Below are 22,515 nucleotides of genomic sequence, written 5' to 3'. Positions count from 1 at the left end.
TTATTTTTGTGTTCCAGTTTTTCTTGAACAACTGAATAACAAAATCATTCTAAAAACAAAACATACTTGTATTTTCAGCACCACGAGCGCCAACTAACTGGAGACTTGGCAAGTTGCTGGGTCAGGGTGCTTTTGGCAAAGTATATCTCTGTTATGACGCTGACACCGGAAGAGAATTGGCTGTTAAACAAGTTCAATTTGACCCTGACAGTCCAGAGACAAGCAAGGTAAGAGACCGTGAAAGAAATATTTGTAAAAGTATCACTGTAAGAATGGTTTTCTGTATGAATGTTTGAGGATGTGTATTTCTGAGTCTGTACGATAAAAAGACATTCTGTTTCATTAAAATCTTAATGAAAATAAGTCAGTTTAATGATTATAGTGTTATGTAGCACATGATTTCATCTTCAAATATATCCAGGGGTGGCTCCAGGCACCAGCACACCAAACGTGTGCCTGGGGCGGCAAGCCATGGGGGGCGCTCTGCCGGTCGCCGCAAGGGCAGCAGGCAAGTTGCCTTTGGCAGCATGCCTGAGGAGGATCCACTGGTCCTGTGGCTTCAGTGGACCTCCCGTAGGCGTGCCGCTGAATCCGCGGGACCGGGGACCTCGTGCAGGCAAGCCACCGAAGGCAGCCTGCCTGCCGTGCTTGGGGCGGCAAAATACCTAGAGCCGCCCCTGAATATATCTCTTTGAAACTAACATGTATTATCAGATTCAACACAGCCTGAGACAATAAAGCTAAACAGTAATCTAACATGGAAGGTACATTCTACAGAAATATTACTTAAAGTAGTAAAGTGAAAAGTATAGGAACCTAGCATACATTAGCTTTGTTTTATAATGAAACCGATAGAGAATGTTATGATAAAGAACTCTGTTTAATGGATATGACTGCAGTTATGTACAAATTGACATTATAAGTAAAGTCCAATGCCTATGAACCTACTATAATTGGTCCCCTATACTGCTCTCCCAAGAGCATTGTTTTAGTGCTTTTATTGAGTGTTTCCATATGTCTAATCTGAACTTGTCCTTTAAATACAGTTAGTCAGAAAAGAGACAATGTAAAAATGGCACCATGTTACTGTCCAGATTTTGTTTTTATTCCAAGTTGTAGCTGCCAATTTTACTGACAAAAATAAATTCTTCTTTTCATTCATTAGGATTCCATAGTCAGTACAGTTGTGGGGAGAGTGGGCTGGATTCCATTCCGGCTTATGCATCATCTGCAGAATTGACTGGCTGACTTCCAGCTGTAGACTCTTACTGCTGATGGCATAGGAGCTGGACAGAACAAAGATTGACTTGCAGCTATAGTTTTTAGTGCTGATGCTTGAAAAACAAATTATTGTAAAAATAACCAATTTGCTCTGGAAATCATAGAGATGGTAAACATAGAACCACATGGTGTCATTTTCACAGTAGTTACCTTTCAGAAGATAGCCAAGCTTACCATTACTTCTTGTAACACACCCATGGCAACATCAAGAAAATTTTCTCCCTCTAATTTCGGAGTACTACAAGTGGTCTGTGATGGATAAATATCAAGTTTTGATGAAGGGCTTCCACATGGAATCTCTGGAATACTTAAAATTCTAATTCATAGCTGTTTTTAATGAACTTGTATAGGGAAATTTGCAGCAGGCTTTTCCACCCTTAACCACTTCCATGCTATAAAAATAAATAATAAAATAAAATATGTCTGGGAGGAAAAACAAAATTAAAATATGTAATTACTTGTGAACTATAGTTTAGATTTATAAATGTGTTGCTTATTTGGCGTAACTTGAGATAAGCTTTTAAGAACTAATTCCCGTGATACCTGAAGCAAGACTTAATTTGAGAATTTTTCATCCAACTGAAAATTTGTAACATAATATTCCAGTACAGTTCTTGAATTCATTGACATTTTAAAATAAAGTACCTGACAGGTTCTAGTTTCTGAGTATATGAGATTGAGAATGATTCTTGAAATCAAAAGAAACTGAAATAACTGGAAAATATCCCTAAAGAATTTATAGAAGTCAAACATTTCTCAGATTATGCTGTAGATCTGCTCTCCCTCATTCTAATGCTGATGTTTTCTAACAAGAAAATGTGTTAACTTTACACAAACTGCAGAGTAAACCCTCTACTTAATTTAGATTCCCCAAAAGCTTCTCCATAAAGTCAGTCTTGTTAACAGAAATCTAAAAGTTGTGTGAGATGATTGTCTCTTAACTATAGAGATAAATTGTGGGGGGAGGGATAGCTCAGTGGTTTGAGCATTGGCCTGCTAAACCCAGGGTTGTGAGTTGAATCCTTGAAGATGCCACATAGGGATCTGGGGCAAAAATCAGTACTTGGTCCTGCTAGTGAAGGCAGGGGGCTGGACTCAATGACTTTTCAAGGTCCCTTCCAGTTCTAGGAGATTGATATATCTCCAATTATATATATAATATATATATATATATATATATATATATATATATATATATATATATATATATATATATATATATATATAAAGCTTTACTGAATATTTTCTTTTCAGGAGGTAAATGCACTTGAATGTGAGATTCAGCTGTTGAAAAACCTACTGCATGAAAGAATTGTTCAGTATTATGGCTGCTTGAGGGATCCCTCTGAAAGAACACTCTCTATATTCATGGAATACATGCCAGGGGTAAGCGAGAGCACTCATTGCAGGCAATCATTTATACAGAATGTGTGCCAAGCGTCTAAATCAGGGGTTCTCAAACTGAGGGTCATGACCCCTCAGGGGGTCACAAGGCTATTATGGGCAGAAGGGGGGTTGCGAGCTCTCAGCCTCCGCCCCCAATATTGTGAGGGCAAAAACTAGTTGTTAATAGCCAGTGATAAGTTGAAAATTAGATCTTGCAGCTGTCTTTGTTGGCACAGAGACATGTGTTGTACTGTCCCTTCTATCTGCCTACTCCTTTATGGAAGTATTTTGCTTTCTGAAAACTGCAGATTTTCCTCGTTCAGTGTAGTGAGTGTATAGTAAGATGCAGTTGTTTCATGTATCCCTAAATGTTCATAAATAATTGCTGCATTCTAGTTTGTTGTAAGGCTGCACAGAAGAAAAATTATGATTTTAGATGAGACGAGGATCTCATTTCAGAGACTTGTAAGAGTTTCTGAGATCTGGAGGACAGAGAATCAAAGTATGCAGTTTTAAAGACCTGTATAGTTTTGGGTTTTTGTCTTGATACTGTTCCTTTTTAAACCATTAAATGTGTGTAATTTAAAATGGCCAGCCCAAATTGTATTAAGATATTTAGAATAACATCAGTTGTAGGCTGAGACTTTTTTTTATGCCAAGTTTCTGCGTGTTGTTTTATTGAGACCTAAATGTCATGCTCTGGGTTGTCCAGTGCGTTCTTCTCCATTTGTTGTCTCTCCGAGTGCAAGATAGATTGGGTACAATCAATGGCTGTGTCATGTACAGTGCCAAACACCGCATCATCATGTAACTAGTAAATCTCTGAAAAATCAGGCTTAGAATGAAAATACTCTACTGTATCACCGGTACAGTGGCTCAACGGCATTTACACTACTTGATATTTTTAAAATTCATTGTCTGATAACAACATTTCTGTGTATCATTATGCTCCTGTTAAAGGCTGAATCATTTAGTTTAGCTCAGTGTTTCTCAAACTGGGGTCGCCGCTTGTGTAGGGAAAGCCCCTGGCAGGCTCGGCCAGTTTTTTACCTACCCTGTCCACAGGTCTGACTTACTGGCCGCCGCTTCCAGCAGCCCCCATTGGCCTGCAGCAGCAAACTATGGCCAGTGGGAGCCGTGATCGGACGGACCTGTGGATGGGGCAGGTAAACAACCCGGCCCGCCCGCCAGCGGCTTTCCCTACGCAAGCGGCAACCCCAGTTTGAGAAACACTGCTTTAGCTGGAGATATAACTGCTTATGTGAATTAAGCTGACCCAGAAAAGTTGTAGAGCCTTGCATCTCTAAATTTCTGGTACAAACTTCATACAATCCAGTTATTTTTTTAGAATAATTTATCTTTTAACTATTTTTTTCATTCTGAAAAGTGCTGTAATTATTAATACTTTTCCTTTTTGGCCACAGGGTTCCATTAAGGACCAGTTAAAAGCATATGGAGCACTCACAGAGAATGTGACCCGAAAATACACACGGCAGATTTTGGAGGGAGTTTACTATTTGCACAGTAATATGATTGTACATAGAGATATTAAAGGTAATTAAAGAAGAGACGTGAGTTCTGCTTTCTCTAATCCAAATAAGCAACATGACCTTGAAACATCTGAAACTTCATAAACCAAAGGGAAATTATTGCAATAAAATTAAATGGTCACTGCTAAATTTGTGATGCCAGAATAACTTCAAGTAGTTCCATCAGGATTTACTTCAGTAGTCCAGTCTTCGTAATGTTTTTCAAATCTGAAAACTGCCAATGTTGCAAACTAAGAAAAAAATGTTTTAGTGAGTAATAGGATACTAATAGGGGTATATGACTGTTTTAATATCAGGACTTTTCAAAACGTTTTTGTTTATGAGCAGCAAATCCAGAAAACATGATGTTGAAACCCTTAGCGAGTGTGATTAAATCTGATGGACATAACCGTATCATAGCTGCTAAAATTGCTACATTATTTTCCTGTTTAAGTGTCAATATAATTTTTTGTAAATTTCAAGGTGACAAGATTTAATCTATCATGCTTATACCAAGTTAAATAAATTTGCAGATATAAAAGTATGTCATTCAGTTTGAACATGATATAAAGAGACAGATTTTCTGAGTGCTCTAGGCACTTTCCTTCCTTACTTCACTTCTTTCTTACCCACCCCGTTGCCTTTTATTCATTCTTAATTAAGATAGATTTGGCAGGTCAATAACTTTCTCAGAAAGTCTGTAGAAAGGACCTCCATAATTCCCAGGGGTTGTGGCTCCCCAGCCATTTTTATATTGCTAAATGGGGGGGATAGGTAGTCCTGGTTAGAGGACTGAAGACCCATAGAGCACTCTGATAATGGAAAAGATTGAGAAGCACTGAGTTAATCCAGTCTCTTTTTTTTTTTTTTTCCCAAATTGGTCAATTTTTGAAGGATATGGAGACAACTTGCAAACTCTCACATGATAGAGGTGCCCCTAATATTCTGCCCTCTGAATTTTGACTTGCTTCTTGTACATTAAATTAATTCATATGTGACTTCATCTAAGATTAGAATCCGGCTACATATATTTCACAGCAAGAATTCTTAAATTCTGCAGAAACATCTATTCTAAGGCAATGAAATAGTCTCTTGTCCCTGTCCCACCACTACTGCCAGTACACACACAGCTATGGCTCAGAATGGAAAATAGTAATTAATGTAAAATTTGTTCATGATCGTCAGTGGTGAGATTTTATTATGTTCTCCGGGTGGCCCAGTTCCACTACCTGGGCCTCAGATCCCAGGATAAACAACGAGGAGTCCTTGTGGTACCGTGGGTTTTAGCCCACGAAAACTTATGCACAAATAAATATGTTAGTCACTAAGGTGCCACAAGGACTCCTCATTTTTGCTGATACAGACTAACACGGCTACCACTCTGAAACAGATCCCAGGATGTTGCCCAGAGATCTCAGCTCAGATCCTCCTTCACCTCATAAGAGTCAGAAAAGTTGGAAGCAGCTAGCTTTAGCAGTTTACCTCCTTAGCTGTCCTAGTCTCTTACTTCCTAGCTTACCAAACTACACTTCTGTCATGGTATAATTCCCCACTCTGAACCTTAGCATCCAAAAGATGGGGTACCAGCATGAATTCCTCTAAGCTCAATTACCAGCTTAGTACTTGTAGCGCTGCCACCAACCAGGAATTCCAGTGCCTGGTACACTCTGGTCCCCCCAAAACCTTGCCTGGGGACCCCCAAGACCCAGACCCTCTGGATCTTAACACAAGGAAAGTAAACCCTTTCCTTCACCGTTGCCTCTCCCAGGCTTCCCCTCCCTGGGTTACCCTGGAAGATCCCTGTGATTCAAACTCCTTGAATCTTAAAACAGAGAGGAAAATCCACCTTCCCCCCCTCCTTCTCTCTTCCCTTCCCAGACTCTCCCTGAGAGAGAAAGTAATCCTAACACCAAGAGAAAATTAACCTTTCTCTCCCCCTTCCCTCCTTTCTCCCCACCAATTCCTTGGTGGATCCAGACCCAGTCCCTTGGGGTCTCACCAGAATAAAAAACAATCAGGTTCTTAAACAAGAAAAGCTTTTAATTAAAGAGGGAAAAACAGTAAAAATTATCTTTGTAAATTTAAGATGGAATATGTTACAGGGTCTTTCAGCTATAGACACGGGGAATACCCTCCCAGCCTAAGTATACAAGTACAAATTAAAATCCTTTCAGCAAAATACAAATTTGAACTCCTTCCAGCCAAATACACGTTTGCAAATAAAGAAAACAAACATAAGCCTAACTCGCTTTATCTACCTAGTACTTACTATTCTGGACATATAAGAGACTGTATCAGAGACATTGGAGAGAAACCTGGTTGCACGTCTGGTCCCTCTCAGAACCCAGAGAGAACAACAACCAAAATCTAACAGCACACACAAAAACTTCCCTGCCTCAAGATTTGAAAGTATCCTGTCCCCTGATTGGTCCTCTGGTCAGGTGACAGCCAGGCTCACTGAACTTGTTAACCCTTTACAGGCAAAAGAGATATGAAGTACTTCTGTTCTTTTAACTCTTACTTATCTGTTGATGACAACTTCCATCTCCTCTGGTCCTTAGATGCAAGCTGTACTCTAGCTCTGGCTCCAGCGAACTCTGCAGGGAGCATGCACTGTAATTCAATTAAATTAACTTCCCCTTATGAGCAGAGCTGCAGAGCAAGAGGTAGTGCAGGCAGCCCAGGGGGGACACAAAAAAATGTTGGTTGCTGGGCTGCAGCAGAATGATGAATTCCATGGCATTTTGAAAATATGCCAAATTATGTAGCTGTGGAATTGTAGCATCCACAGAGACTTGAGTGGGACAAATAGGGCAGGTTATGCCTCAGGACTATATTTTTCAGACTCTCTGTAGATGCAGGTAGTTGACACTGCATCAGTTACACTTGGCTCACATTTCTGAGGTGTTTTTTTTCCTGCAACCATAAGGGCTAGAAATATTTTTTTAAATGAAAGCTCAGATACTAGAGAACAATTCTGAGGCTAGGGGCAAGTTCTGTGCCATGTAATATGCTGGGTCGTTATTATAACGCATCAGTTAAACGAAATGTGTGTTGATGCCATTCACTCTCATGCAGTTTGATGGGCTTTTACTGAATATAAAGCAGAGATTTTTTTTTTTTCCTCCAGGAGCAAATATTCTGCGGGATTCAGCAGGCAATGTGAAACTAGGTGATTTTGGTGCCAGCAAGCGACTTCAGACTATCTGTCTCTCTGGCACGGGAATGAAATCTGTCATGGGGACTCCATATTGGATGAGTCCCGAAGTTATCAGTGGAGAAGGGTATGGGAGAAAAGCAGATATCTGGTATGTCAAAGAGCTATTCTAATGAAAGAAGGCTATACACTACCCCAAAGGAGATGGTTTCACAGCACAATTTAAATTTTCATTATTTTAAGTGTGAGCGCTCTCGTTATGTGTTTCTCGTTGCCCAAGGTGAAAACAATCTATGTAGGCAACAAAGAATATATTTTGGGGGTGGGAAGATCAGTTAACACTAAAAAGATGTCTTTGTTTATCAGCGACTGTGCTAACTGACTTAGGACCACAAGAGAACACTTTAGACCAAACTCACATGAAATTAGGCCTATCTGGCATACTTCTAAATACTAAGAGGGGCATGAACATAGAAAAATATCACAATTCAGTTCAGTGATTAATGAAAGTTACCTAAGTAGCATTTGCCCAAACCATATCATGAGTACTACCATGTTGAGGGGAAGAATCTAATTTGTTTTGGTTTTGTTTCTTCCTTCTGCTCCCTTATATACTAAAGGTCTCTACCATATGTTAACTGGGTGGATTACATGTTAATTTTATATAGCTATCAAGAAAAATATAAGCACCAACATATTTCATCAGAGTTCTTCTGGTCTCTCAAGATCAGCCACATCGCCAGATCAATATGTAACTCTGATCTTACCCACTAATCATGCTGTTGCCAGTCCTTTAGTGGCTAAAATCTAAAAATTTTTTTTTTAAGAGAAAAGAAGTAGTTAAAGTGGTTGAGGAAATCATTGCAATGATTATATGTATACGTTCTTACATTAGGTTTGAAGCAGTGATGGAATAAACTGCTAGTTTGCAAAATTCTATCTGGAAGTTACCCAAATAGCTTGGGGATCGAGAGACCTTGTTTAGAGCTTCCTTGTTAGAAATTGAGTCCAGAAAAATGAAGCAGGACATGAAGACAAAATGGAGATGTTTCCAAAGGTCTTTTGTACCCTCTCCCATGTGGATGGAATTTTACTGTCCAAACAAAGTTCTCAGTCTGTTTGTGGAAAATTATAGGCACAAAATGGATTCCAGGGTCACATGAGCAAGTCACATAAACATCTGCCACTGGAGTAATTGCATTCAGGTTGGCTGGCGTGGAACAGGACATAAGTTGTGATTTGCAGTGGCTAGTGTGACCTTCAAATAAAGTGCGTAATTATAGATGTGATAAGTCTGTTTTTTCAGTTGAAATTGCGTTGCAATGATGCGTGGGCAACAGTCTTCCATTTGTGGCATTTCAGTAAGCTTCCATGTTGTAGCTTTTGTGTCCACAGGGGGAGAACATGATTCTGTCTGTAACCTGCTTTTTTACTTTCACCTCTGTTTCAGGAGTGTAGGTTGTACGGTGGTGGAAATGCTCACTGAGAAACCCCCTTGGGCAGAGTATGAAGCAATGGCTGCCATCTTTAAAATTGCCACCCAACCAACCAATCCACAGCTGCCACCTCATGTCTCAGACCATAGTCGGGATTTCCTCAAGCGGATTTTTATCGAGGCCAAGTTGCGACCATCTGCAGATGAACTGCTAAGACACACATTTGCACATTATCACTAACAGCCTGCCTCAACTCAGCTTGCATCTACTGCATTTATTTTCTATTTGACTGCACTTTTATTTTTATTTTTTTACAAAAAAAGGAGAAAAAAGACAAGAGAGAAAACGTATTTCTCTTGATTCTTTGTTTCACTTAGATTATAAGCAAGAATCTAAATTTTTGTATTTAGAATGAGGGTCTCTTCTCCTCTCCCTCACCCCCCAACAGGGCCTAGAACCTTTTGTTTCTGTAATGTACTGATGTGGTTCACAAAGATAAAGCACTTTAGTACATAGTCATTCCTTAACTAAAGGGAAAACAGACGTATGACTTGGACTGTCAAGAACTGTAACTTTTTCTAACACCGCTGACTGTCTCAGGATGCAGGGAAAAATACATAAGCAGCTAGTATGCAGGGAGAAGAAAATCATTATCTGTGATTTGTTCTTTGTACTGTAGGTAGTTGCTGCTGAGGGTTTTAAGTTATATTTTAGCATGTTAATCAGTTTCTGAATATCACACTTGAGGCATGAACCCACAGTTCTGGAAATTAATTAGAAAGCCCAAAGAACTTAGAACCCTCAGTAGAGACTGCTCTGCATAATAGAGCACCTGCCTAACACTTCCTTTGTGACCAAAAGAAAATAAGGCAGGAACATAACTCTAAATCAGTAGTTAGTGGGAGCTGTTTTAAAGTTATTTTATTACCTTCATAGAACAAGAATTGCAGGTAAATCAAAGATTATAGATCCAAACTCCTAGAGACTGCAAAGCTCAGGAGGGTAGTCTCCATAGTGAAGAAACACAAAATAACCAAAAAGATCAACAGATAAATAGAAATAATACCCCCTGCAGCTGCCAAAGATATGCCTACCATATAAGTTAAAAGGGTGGGAGGTCACTTTCCTTAGGTGATGGTAAGACACAAAACGATGTGAGATAAAGTCCTTCACCATCCAGTGATTGGCAAAGACAAAAATTAATCCTTGTCTACTGTATGCATCATCTGACTATCAAAATGAACTGCAAGGAATAAGAAATTCAGAACAATTGTCAGAGACTGAGAGAGAATGTATTTTGAAGGTCATGCACCTGAATATAATAATCCTCAAATTGTTTTAAATGCGATTGTTTTAATAACACAATCCAGTTACTAGGATGTTTGAAAAAGTCCCTGAAATAAAATGAATTCTAATTCCTTGTGTCTAATTCCGTTAGTGTCAAATGACAACAAAGCACTTCAAGACTTTTTTGGTCATATTTTTCAAGCAGCAATGATGATAAAAACAACTTTAAAATGCCTCTTTCCTAGGGAGAGCCTTAAAAGCAACCAACATAGAAACATCAAGGACAGACCATACAGAAAAAGTGGAATATTTTTAAAGCTGCTTGTGTGACACAGCACTAGGACATGGATTTTGAAAGTGAAATCTAACTGAACAAAGAGCAGCAGCACACGATGTCATGCTGAGTTTTACATTAAAAATGACCAAAGATGTAAAAGGAACAAAGCAACTGCACAGTATGAGTGTGTAATTTCGCAATCCAGAAGGATCAAACTGTGCCAGATCTCACAGTCATAAAATGTTTGTTCATTTTTTCCATCTCTAGAACAGGGCAACGAAAGAGTAAAATTCGGAGACACAATCTCAGGCCTCGAACAGCTCCACAGAAAAGTACTAATGAGAAGGATTTACTAACTGACTTCACATTAGAGAAAGAAATCAAACCCTCCCATCTTAATAAAGGTATACAATATACAGAATTTGAGAGAGAGTTTGGAAATAAATTCTGTGACCTATATAACTTAAGTTTGATTCTTGCTAGTATGGCTGATTCACTGGTTGCCTATCTTTTTCCCTCCCAGTTATGTAAATACAGAATGTGTTGATGCTTTGGACATCAAACCATTCTGACAAGGCTTTGTATAATGGTGCCAAGAGTCCACTCTGCCTTATGTCCTTATTAGGACTATCAAAAACTTGAGGTGGGTGAAAATTAAGAAATGAATGTATCAGTGCTACAATGAAAAATTATAGTGTTGGCTCATGTGCCAGACTCTTGAGGTTTCTGAATTTTTATTTTTCTAATTTAGCTGCTAAATTCTGTATCAGCAGCATAACTAGGAGTCTGGGTCTATCCTAATCCATTTACCTGTAATAGATGATCAGTTGTTCTTCTACTGGGGCCACTAACACACATTTTGGGCAGGTGGTCTATTCCAGTTATCTGTTTTCTGTGATTATTGTGACTTTTTTAATCTGGTTGGTCATTTTGTTGGTCATGGTAAGCAGCAGTGCAGGGTTTACATGCATGAGATGAGAGTTCAGTCTGGGAAAACCTGTGGGCCAAAATCAAAGTAAACTTGCGTGCACTTTCTTTGGCTTCTTTGTCACTTGATGGAAGCAGCCTATGGGAAGAATCTGCATGAACCTTTGTGCTGTAAAGGACCTTTGCTTCATAAGCAAAATTTAGTGGCAGTGCGGACAGTAGGGAAAGTTATGTAGAGACTGTCTTTAAAATACAGCAGAACCTCAGAGTTATGAAGACTAGAGTTACGAACTGACTGAAGAACCACACACCTCATTTTTAACCAGAAGTACGTAATCAGGCAGCAGAGATGGGAAAATTAAAAAAAAACAAACAATTACAATACGGCACAGTACTGTGATAAATGTAAACTACTACAGAAGTAAAGGGAAAGTTTAAAAAAAAAAAAGATTTGACAATGTAAGGAAACTGTGCTGATTTCATTTAAATTAAGATGGTTAAAGCAGCATTTTTCTTCTGCACAGTAAAGGTTCAAAGCTGTATTTAAGTCGTCGTTCAGTTGTAAACTTTGGAAAGAATCACCTTGATGTTTTGTTCAGAGTTATGAACATTTCAGACTTATGAACAATCTCCATTCCTGAGATGTTTGTAACTCTGAGGTTCTACTGTAGACTAATAGTTTACATAATGTACAAACCATATATCTGAAATTGATTTCAAACGAATTAAGAAGGTACCAAAAACCAAGCTGAAAATGTACATATATAATAGTCAGTGGTATCTGAAAGTGTAAGAAAATTATTTATATTACCAAAAAGTACAAAAAATGAATTTTAAAGGGAAAATTTAATCAAGTTTAACTGCAGCACTCTGAAATTTTAAAGATACTCTTGGATCAATTAAAGAAACTACTCTCTGAAGCTTGAAGTTTTCTAAAAATACACCCTGTTTGCAAGGCAGAGTTGGCTTCTCTATACTGCAGTGTCATTTCTTAGCTGTGACTGGGGAAAAAAAACAAAATAAGACTGCTGCTTTGGTGCCTTTTTTAAAAGATAGTGCTTTCTGTCTTGACAATGGTAAATTTGTTTGAGATCAGGAAAAGAGAGAACTAGCAGAATAATACAGAATTTTAAAAATGTTTAGGCATAGCTTTCCCTTTAAAATATAATCCCATCTGGATTGTAAATTATTGGACATATCAGAAAGCTAGTGAGGCAATATAATACCTCTTTAATGATGGCTAATTTCACCAGTTTTGTTGTTTATGGTTAAGATCTCGTCATATGAATCACAAGAAGGACTGAACTATTTTTTTTTACCCTTGCGAGAACCTCCCAAGTGACCTAAGCTACTTATGTATAACCCTTTAAACAATTACTATATAAATTAAAAATGTATATTTTGACCTAGAAATAGGAATTATTGAAGTTAGTCAAATTCTACCTTTTGAGAAACAGGCAATACCTTCATTCCCTTGCATGTTGCATTTTTGGAAACTTGGTAAAGTCATGTTGAGGTAAAATGTTTTTTGCATTATCTGCTTTTAATTATGGTACGGTAGGTCCCTTCATTTTCTATAAAGCATCTAGCACACCACTGGCACTATAACTAATGAAATTTTATGTCTATAATTCCGAAGGTGCATGGAGCTGCATGATTAAAATCCCATTGAAGATGAGTCATGAAGCAAGATTTCTCTGTGCCACTTTTAATAACCTACCAACTACCATTACAGTATTTTAGAATCATTAACTTGTGAGTGCTAAGTCCAATTATGAGAAAATGTCAGTGGGACAGAATGTTGTCACAGGGTTATGGTCTCCTATGTAAACACCAAAGCAGAACTGGACTTACAGAAAATAAGTGTTAAGATTTGTTGGGAGAGTAGAAATGCTTATTTTCAAATCAGGAGCTATTGATCTGGCAATTATTTTTTAGTACACTGACTTTATTTCTGTTGCACCCGTTTAGTAATAAATATTTAACAACTTGTCTGTAAATTGGTTTTAAGAGTGAGTTAGTCTCTGCATAATTCTGATATACTGCATTCTTATTGGTTTACATAATAGGCTGGGTTGTATTTCAGCCAATCAGAAACAAGCTTATTAATTAAACTACAGTTTTCTGTGTAATTTTTTAATAAGCTGATTTCTATCTGATTGAAATGGAGAAAAACTATGAACAGCGGCTGGCTGGCTGGCACAGACTCCATTTTTTTTTGTTTTTTTGTTTTTAGTTTTGTGTTTGTTTTTTTTTGTTTTAAAAGCGTGCTTTGGTTCAAGTTCAGTCTTGTCTGAGGGGAAAATAACGTCCATTGGTAATTTTAACGAAATCCTCACTTTACAAAAAAGAATTGTGAATGGAATTGCAGCGCATCTACAGTAGCAGTATGGTTAAATCTAAAACACAAACTATATACTTTTTGCATACATAATTCCTTCCATTTTGTTTTAGGCAAAATTTTTGTGTACTAGGTCAAGGTACGTTTCTAATTGAGTTAAACTGTCCTTTTGGTTATAATTTGAAAAATAATTTAACAGCTGTCTCTTCAGCTAGTGCCTTTTTATCTGTATGCCTTAATTTTGTTTATGTATAGACACCATATTTAAATCATATGGCTGTCTAATCATTCAGTGCCACCAAAATAGTCTTTAAAATATATGCAAGGTTCCAAGGCAGAAATCACTAACTGCATCAAAAGTTGTGCTTTAACTAGTATCTGTAGCAGAGTTTTAGGTTGAGATTTTACTACAGTTTTTAAATGATAAAAAAATACTTAGCACCTACAGTGCTCTCCTACTGTACAAACATTCCAGCAAGGATGTTAGTGTTATCCCCATTTTACAGATTGGAAAACTGAGACACAGGCTAGATAACTTGCCCAATATCATAGGCTTAGACATGCCACTGCTGTACGTGGTACTGTACTATAATAAATGAAGTTTGGCTAAGAAAAGTGTACAGTAGTGTTGGTTTATCTTAACAGATTAGCAGATAGCGTATTTGAACTATCTTTGTTTCCAATGATACTATGTTCTCTTCTTTTAAATAATCCTAACGCTGCCATTGTCTTGAATGAAAGCTTTCCTGCTAGAAGCAGAAGGTACAGTGCAGTGTAGTAAGCCATTCCTTCAGACAACATAGAGCAATGTCAAACTGCAGCTTGAGAGACTGGAGCAAATTGGTCAGATTTACAGTTGTTTAGGACTAAATTTGTTCGCTTTTTAATCCTCTAGTTCTTTAAACTTTATCATGAATATAAAAAAGCATATTTTATGTGCTTGAATGCAAGTTCATATGGTGTTTTTTGGATTAGCAAAGGTATTACTGCTCATACCATTTCTTATTGCTGGGAACTTCCTCTCTTGTATTCATGACAAGTATGCAGTGTCAAATCACTTAAGAAACCAAAGCTTTTCTATCCCCTCTACAGGAGCCAAAAATGGTGTTTCATAGATTAGTATGGTTACTCATCCTTATCTACCAATAAGCTGTTGCTAAATAGAATAGACCAGGTACTAGTAGAAGTTATGTCCAGCACTGCCCATTTTTAAGGATAGGTTTGGATGTTCGTTGTTGCTGTTTTGAGATGCAAAATTCATTCCAGCATTAAAATGAAAAGTTTGAACAAAACTCTACACAATCTTATTGACATCACTAACATAATGCACAAACTTGGTGATTCAATTCCTTTCCTATGGCATTCTTTATAGCCAAGTTTGAGCTTGGGGGCATTTAAGGAAAATCATGAAGAAAAGTAGATTTATGATCTGAACTTCTCATAGTGCCATAGCAAACAAGAACACTTCAGAGGTCGTTGGGGGAAGCAGTCCTTTTAATTTAAGAGCCAAATCTCACCCCTAGATACATGGGACTTCCACTGCCCTTCAGGGGAGAGCCATGAATGCACACTGGAGACAGCAGCATTTCCCCCAAGATAGGATTTCTAAGTAATTAAACTCCAGATCAGGAACAAAGAGTGCATTTGCATTTAACCTCTGTTTAGTTTGTTTTAAATTTTCTTTGATATTACTTCAGTACCTTTTTTGGATCATATTTAGGTTCTGCCATTAGCAACACCTTGGGGAAAGTCTGTAGCAAGAAAAGGTGTCGTTCAGTTGACCTCTCATGTATTGAAAGGACTGGATTTAGTAAGCTCATTTTGACTAGCTCTTGTTTTTTTCCATTAGTTTTTTTAAAAGGGATGAAAAACTGGATATAAATTAGTGAAAATTTGGACCTGATCATTCAATCGTTATGCTGGTGGAACTCCTGCTGGTAAGGATTGCAGGACCAGGCTCCTTATGGGGAGGAGAGAAGAAAGATAATATGGGTTTACACTGAACGTAAGGTGAGGAATATTTCAGAAAGTTTTGCATCTTTCCCCTCAATAATAGATCTTCTCTCTCCCCATCCCCCAAGAATAGATAAAGGTGGATATAAAGACAAGCATTGCATTTTTTGTCAGTTTCACAGTATTTATCTTTCCCTAATACTGGTTTAAATCTTGATGTCATTCATTCTAAAATGTAAATGGTTTATTAAAACTTGTCTGCCATCTCAGAGGTGTCACAGTTCATTTAATGGAATATCATTGTAAATAAATGTTGGAGACTTGGATTAGTTTGAAAGCTGGCTTTTTAATTTTCACAATGCTATGAATAAATGTGTAAATTTGCCCTTTTGATCTAATATACATTTTTATGTAGCCGCTAAATTCTCTATATTTAATCTCTCAGTTTCGCTCTGTAAATGTTTTTACTCTCAGTTGAATGCTGGGCACAGTTTATAATGTATGTACACAAAGGTTTTTTTCTATCAATGTTGACTTTTTTGCACATTTTTGAAAATGTTTAATTTGTACACTGATTTAATACTCTGACCAATTGTTGATGGGCGTATGAGAATCACGTATGTGTGCAATGTACTACTGTTTGGATGTATGTTTTTTTTATTACTTTTGAGATGTTGCTATCAGTAACTGCACTGCTGTTGCTGCTTTAAATGGAATATCTTGTGTAAAAGTGTATTAGCCTATGGTTATATCTTGGGTGAGGAACTCAGGAGTTGAGCATTGCTTACCAGTTCCATAATGTGTCTAACAACTTTCCCAACTTTAAAGTATGCTTGTAATTCTATATATGAACTGAGTGTGTGTGTGCGCGCTCATGCACACGCACACACACACACACACACACACACACACGCACACATATAAAACTCAGTAATCTTATTCCACAGTTTCATTTCTACATTTTTATGAACTTGTTTTTTAAGGGTACTATGTTGAGTTAGAATAATTAAATATATAAAAGCTTTGAGAGATAATTTACTAGATAAATATATTTTCAGCTGGCTGATGTTCAGAAAATATTTTTTTAATTTTGTTTTTAATCATTCAAAATGTATTTGTATTTCCAAAATTGGACATGAATTGTACTTTGAAATATATTAAAACACTCTGGAGGGACAACAGTGTGATTTCTCTTATAAGAATTTTGTAAAAAACCTAAATGCTAAAGTGTCAGTGATAGAGAAAATACACTGTTGTGAAAAGGGGAAAGCAATCTTTGAATTCTCAGAGCTACTTGAAAAATGGGGGGAAAAAAATCAATCTTAGAAAAGTCAGATTTTTCCATCTCCTGTTCTTTGTGTTACGTTTAATGTTAATGCTTCTCTTTCTTTATCCTTTTACCTTTCTAGTTTTCTGGTATTAGAAAAGATAAAAGCATGTTACTGTTTTGCTAATTGATTGGCGCATGAGATAAGAACATGCTTTAAAAATGTGGCTTACTCCTTTCAAGAATACCAGTCAAACTTTTGACTTCCAATTTGATTAACATTTTTGTGGCTTAAAAAAAAAAATCCTGTATAATGTTTAAAGTGATACCAAGTAAAAATTCTCATGCTAGGTATACAGTGCACTGCTGAATGTCTCTAAATCCATAGTTTAGGAAAAGAGCCAGTATACTCTGTCAAACAAAGGACCTACTAATTGCCTGGTACGGTGTAGTTTCTTCCAATTTCATGCACATTTTGACTTTGTTACATTCTCAAAATTGTGCTTGTAAAAATGTATAAAAAACTTTTTTGATTTTTTACTTTTTTATGTATTTACCTGTTTTATTTTCTTGCTGGTAAATGGCTTATTTTGTTTAGGTTGGGTTTTTTTGTATCTGATGTAAAGGAAGCCATGTTTATATTTTGTGTTTGACCAATGACTTTGTTTATATGAAATTTGTATATTGGTACACATCTTTGTTTAGGTTGATCATGCATGAGGACCTGCAAGAATTAGCACAATGAAAGATTGCTTTTTCTTCCAAATTTGTATTCATTTTTGAAAGGTTATGGTGCAGAGGTTTACTGGATGTAACCTTGTGAACTATGGAATGACTATAGATAATGGCACTTTGAGTGTTAATAAAACAAAATATTTATTTCCAATTTTATTTCTTCTCATTTATGTTTTCTGGACAGCAAATTTACACACTTCACATACTACATTTGCCTACAATACTAGACAATTCTGTTCTAAGTAAAGCAAAATATAACATGCTAGTAATGGTACAGAAAGCATCTCTAGCATCTATTAGCTAGAATGTTTAAATCTACAGCAGTCCTCTTATAAATGCAAAAAGTCATTGAAATAAAAAATGATCATCCTCTCATGCTGTAAAACAAATGCCTCTGATTTTTGTTATACAGTAAAAATTGGCCTGCGTAGCTGAGATGGGAATCAGGAGCACAGTATTCAACTCCTGCTCGTGCCTAACAAAGGTTGTTTGACACATGTAAACTCCAGCAGATAGATGTATATGTGAAATACACCTCTACCTCGATATAACGCTGTCCTTGGGAGCCAAAAAATCTTACCGCGTTATAGGTGAAACCGCGTTATAGCAAACTTGCTTTGATCCACCAGAGTGCGCAGCCCCACCCCCTCTCCCCTCCACCGGAGCACTGCTTTACAACGTTATAACCGAATTCGTGTTATATCGGGGTAGAGGTGTGCCATCTGCAGGGACACACTCCTGTTGTAGAATGGGGAAAGCCATCTTTACCATGTGTGGTTTTTTTATTTGACTTCTGGGTATTTCTTTATACAAACAAGGGAATATTCAGGCTATATTCAGAATTGGGGAGGAGAGTCACTTTTTTAGGAGAGAAATTGCAAATATTCCGCAGCTTCTTGATGTAGTGCAACCTCATGATTGTCCCAGAGCTTGACGATAAGTCTAAAAGTATTTTTAAAATGTAGTGAGTTTATATGACTTTGACTTAGTTTTAACTGATACTCTCTAAGGCACGGGTTCGGTGGTTTTCAGCGCACACAGGCAGACTACTGCACTTGTATGAAGCCCCATTGAAATCAACAGGGCTCTATGGGTCTGCAGCAGCCTGACTGTGCATTGTAAATTGTAAGATTGGGACCTGTCACCTAAATTTAACTTTTTTTTGCCTGGAACCATTATTTCTGCAAAAATGCTGAGGGATTTTTAGTGACCATACCAGGCAAGGGGAGGTAACATCTGTTTAAAGTTTTAAGGAAGTAATAAGGGAGCTGGCTCAAAGTATGCTGTCATTCAGAACTAGAACTTTAATGTGGAAAAGGGGCAACTTTTAAAAATGATTGAGAGCAAAACTAGAGCTCTTAAGTAATCTTCACTAATATAATGCTTCACATCCTCACAGTTCAGGAGAAACAGTAGCTATCTGCTGAGTGAGCTCCCTGAATCTATCCGTCTATTTTATAAATGGGCCCTTTAATCTACCAAAGGTATACAAGATCCAATGGTTTAAAGCTCAAGTTAGACAAATTCAGACTGGAAAGAAGGTGTGAATTTTTAACACTGAAGGTAATTAACCACTGGAACAATTTACCAGCGGGGGGGGGGGGGGTGGATTCTCCATCGCTGGCCATTTTTTAAAATCAAGATGTGACGTTTTTCTAAAAAGCTCTGCTGTAAGTCAGACAAGCTGTTTCTGGGAAGTGCCCTCTGGAGCTAGGTGCTTTACAAAGATGAAAAGCCATGTGGACTTTACCTTTCAATGGAATGGAATGCACTGAGCATGACTGAGAGAGTTGCTGGAGCTGGGGGTGCTGGTGCACCCCCCGGCTTGAAATGGTTTCCATCATCCACAGGGTTTACAGTTTGTTTCAATGGCCCCTCAGCACACCCCTTCACACGCCCCCGATACAAATTGTTCCAGCACCCTGATGCCTGACAAAATGCGCTGGGGGTGAGGATAATGGAAATAATCACTAGGGCTGGGGGTGAACAATTTGCACAATGGATGGTCCCTACACATTTCAAAGGCTTTTTAAAACAGATGACTGCTCTCCCCTGTTGAGGGGCTGCAGGGCTGCCTGGGGAGTGGGGGATGAGGGCTGCTGGGGTTTGCGTGGGGGCTGCCCCAGGAGTGGGGGGGTGCTGAGGGCTGCTGGGGTTTGCACAGGGGGGTGCCCGGAGAGTCGGGGATGCTGGGCTTTACAAGGGGGGTGCCCGGGGCGTGGGGGGGGTGCCGAGGGCTGCTGGGGTTTGCACAGGGGGGTGCCCGGGGCGTGAGGGGGTGAAGAGGGCTGCTGGGGTTTGCACAGGGGGGTTCCCAGAGAGTCAGGGCTGCTGGGGTTTACACGGGGGTGCCTGGGGTGTGGGGGGCTGCCGAGGGCTGCTGGGGTTTACGCCGGGGGTGCCTGGGGAGTGGGGGGGTGCTGAGGGCTGCTGGGGTTTGCACAGGGGGGTGCCTGGGGAGTGGGGGGGTGCTGAGGGCTGCTGGGGTTTACGCCGGGGGTGCCTGGGGAGTGGGGGGGTGCTGAGGGCTGCTGGGGTTTGCACGGGGGGTGCCCGGAGAGTCAGGGCTGCTGGGGTTTGCACGGGGGGTGCCCGGGGAGTGGGGGGGTGCCGAGGGCTGCGAGGGGTTTACACAGGGGTGCCTGGGGAGTGGGGGGGTGCCGAGGGCTGCGAGGGGTTTACACAGGGGTGCCTGGGGAGTGGGGGGGTGCTGAGGGCTGTTGGGGTTTGCACAGGGGGGTGCCTGGAGAGTCAGGGCTGCTGGGGTTTGCACCGGGGAGTGGGGGGGTGCTGAGGGCTGCTGAGGTTTGCACGGGGGGTGCCCGGGGAGTCGGGGCTGCGGGGGTTTGCACGGGGGTGCCGGGGAGTGGGGGGGGGGCCGAGGGCTGCTGGGGTTTGCACGGGGGCCGCCCGGAGACCAGTGGGGGGAGAACATGAGGACCGGGATGACGGGAGGCAGGTGTCGGACAGGTATTTGAAGGGTCAGGATGTGGGTGATGGACAGGTGACGGGATAAGGGGGAGGGGCTATATGGGGCGAGGGTTGCTAGGTGACGGGGTATTGGTGCTCCTCTTCCCGGAAGTGACGTTGGGGGCAGGCGCCGGATGGGCGGGACTCGCGGGGATGACGGCGGCCGGGCGGTGACGGGTCCTTGACGATGGGCCGGCGGGAGCGAGGTGAGACCCCCGGCGGCTCCGCTCCCCGCGAGCGCCCGCCAGTCCCCCCCCCCCCCGGCGGCCCCGCTCCCCGTGAGCGCCCGCCAGTCCCCCCCCGCCCCCATCCCCCTCCCCGGCCCGCTCTCCGTGAGCCCCCGCCAGTCCCGTCCCCCCCCCCCCGCGGTCCCGCTCCCCGTGAGCGCCCGCCAGTCTCCCCCTCCCCCTTCCCCCCCCCGGCGGCCCCGCTCCCCGTGAGCGCCCGCCAGTCCCCCCCCGCCCCCATCCCCCTCCCCGGCCCGCTCCCCGTGAGCGCCCGCCAGTCCCGTCCCCCCCCCCGCGGTCCCGCTCCCCGTGAGCTCCCGCCAGTCCCCCCCAGCCCCCATCCCCCCCCCGCGGCCCCGCTCCCCTGTCTTCCTTGAGTGCTCCAGCGCCTGGATTTCCCAGTGACCCCACTGACTGCTTGGCAGGCTTCCTGCTTTGGATCTACTGAAGAAGTATTTTGGGTGTTAGTTTTTGTGTCTCCTGCTAGTTGCTGTTCAGATTCTTTCTGCATTTTCTGCCTTTGTAAGCTCTAATCTCCCTGAACTTTTCAGTCACCATCCTGGTCAGGTGCTATATACCTGCTGCTATAGTCCTGTTATTCAAGCATGGGATTTCTATCCATAGACATTCTGTGGTACAGTTTGATTCATTTAAGATTTTTATTTTACGTGATTCTATGCTTTGTCTCACGTGTACTGCCACTCCCTCACCAGCCCAACGTGTCTTTCCATATATTTTGTACTACTGTGTCTCCATGAGTATCCTCATTCCACCAGGTTTCCATGATGCCTATCGTATCAATAACCTCCCAGCAAGTATCTCTTAACATAGGTGTTGTTTTTTTTTAACGTCTGCCTCGCTTGGCTACAGAGCTGGACAGTGCCTTGTGCTGTCTGTGTATTTCTTCTTGATGGACCTTAACTGATCAAGGTGTAGATAAATTTATATTTTAATTTTTGTGACTCGGTTTTCAGATAAGAAAAAATCTAAGAAACGTCATTACGATGATGACGATGATGATGAAGACGAAACTCCTGGTAGAGAGTCTCAGGAAGCTGTTCCATCTGCAGCAGGCAAGCAAGTGGAAGAGTCTGGGATCAAAGTGGATGAGTATGGAGCAAAAGACTACAGACTCCAGATGCTTCTAAAGGTTGATCATTCCTCACGTCCACTCTGGGTGGTAAGTCCCATCAAACAGCTTTATAAAAGACTTGGTTTGTTTGTGGCAAATTACAAAGGAGAATGAAATTTTGTTATGTGCAGTGGCTTAGATGTGAGTTTGAATTAGATAGGCTTAGAAAGGGACACTGTGAGGAAGAAAATTTTGCTTAAGACCCAGCAATACGGACTGATGCTGTGGAAAACATAGGCAGTGAGACAGTTTCTGCCCTAGATTGCTAACAGACATAGGACAAGATGCACTGGAGATCTAGAGGAGAGATTCATGTTTTCTAGACAAATGCCTTTCTCTGTAATATGGTACAAATGAGGTTTGAGGTAAGAAGTTGAAACTGGAAGGCCCCTTCAATATTTTTTCCCCAGAGAAATGCTGGGAATACAGGAGGATTCGTAGCCATCACAAAATATGCTTTGCTTACTGCAGTCTAGTAGAGAAACATGGTGGGGTGGGGGGGGAACATATTGTGTGTCTGCGGGTAGATAGAAACCTTGGTGTGAGTTTGCCTGTATAAAACCTTCTGAGCAAACTTTTTAAAGTTTGATACAGTCCTAGTTTAGAATGG

General features: G+C 40.3%; 3 protein-coding genes across 3 annotated transcripts in view; 2 read left to right on the top strand and 1 right to left on the bottom strand.

Annotated features, from left to right (window-relative positions):
- MAP3K2 (mitogen-activated protein kinase kinase kinase 2) overlaps positions 1-14,239 on the top strand; it is a 97,549-nt gene extending 83,310 nt beyond the window's left edge. The window contains exons 13-17 of the mRNA XM_050917065.1: positions 79-227; positions 2,536-2,667; positions 4,092-4,221; positions 7,327-7,504; positions 8,804-14,239. Coding sequence (XP_050773022.1) covers positions 79-227; positions 2,536-2,667; positions 4,092-4,221; positions 7,327-7,504; positions 8,804-9,029 — 815 coding nt within the window. The 3' untranslated portion in view covers positions 9,030-14,239. The remainder of the gene's footprint in view (positions 1-78; positions 228-2,535; positions 2,668-4,091; positions 4,222-7,326; positions 7,505-8,803) is intronic.
- The window catches only part of TMEM169 (transmembrane protein 169), a 254,139-nt gene that overhangs the window by 154,715 nt on the left and 76,909 nt on the right, over positions 1-22,515 (bottom strand). The window lies entirely within an intron of this gene.
- The window catches only part of ERCC3 (ERCC excision repair 3, TFIIH core complex helicase subunit), a 51,346-nt gene continuing 49,499 nt past the window's right edge, over positions 20,669-22,515 (top strand). The window contains exons 1-2 of the mRNA XM_050917043.1: positions 20,669-20,752; positions 21,748-21,953. Of these exons, the coding sequence (XP_050773000.1) occupies positions 20,734-20,752; positions 21,748-21,953 (225 nt within the window). The 5' untranslated portion in view covers positions 20,669-20,733. The remainder of the gene's footprint in view (positions 20,753-21,747; positions 21,954-22,515) is intronic.

The sequence above is a fragment of the Gopherus flavomarginatus genome, chromosome 10 (assembly GCF_025201925.1).
Source record: "Gopherus flavomarginatus isolate rGopFla2 chromosome 10, rGopFla2.mat.asm, whole genome shotgun sequence".
NCBI classification, from domain to species: domain Eukaryota; kingdom Metazoa; phylum Chordata; order Testudines; family Testudinidae; genus Gopherus; species Gopherus flavomarginatus.
Note: the sequence above shows the minus strand (reverse complement) of the source record. Positions and strands in the feature narration are given on the sequence as shown.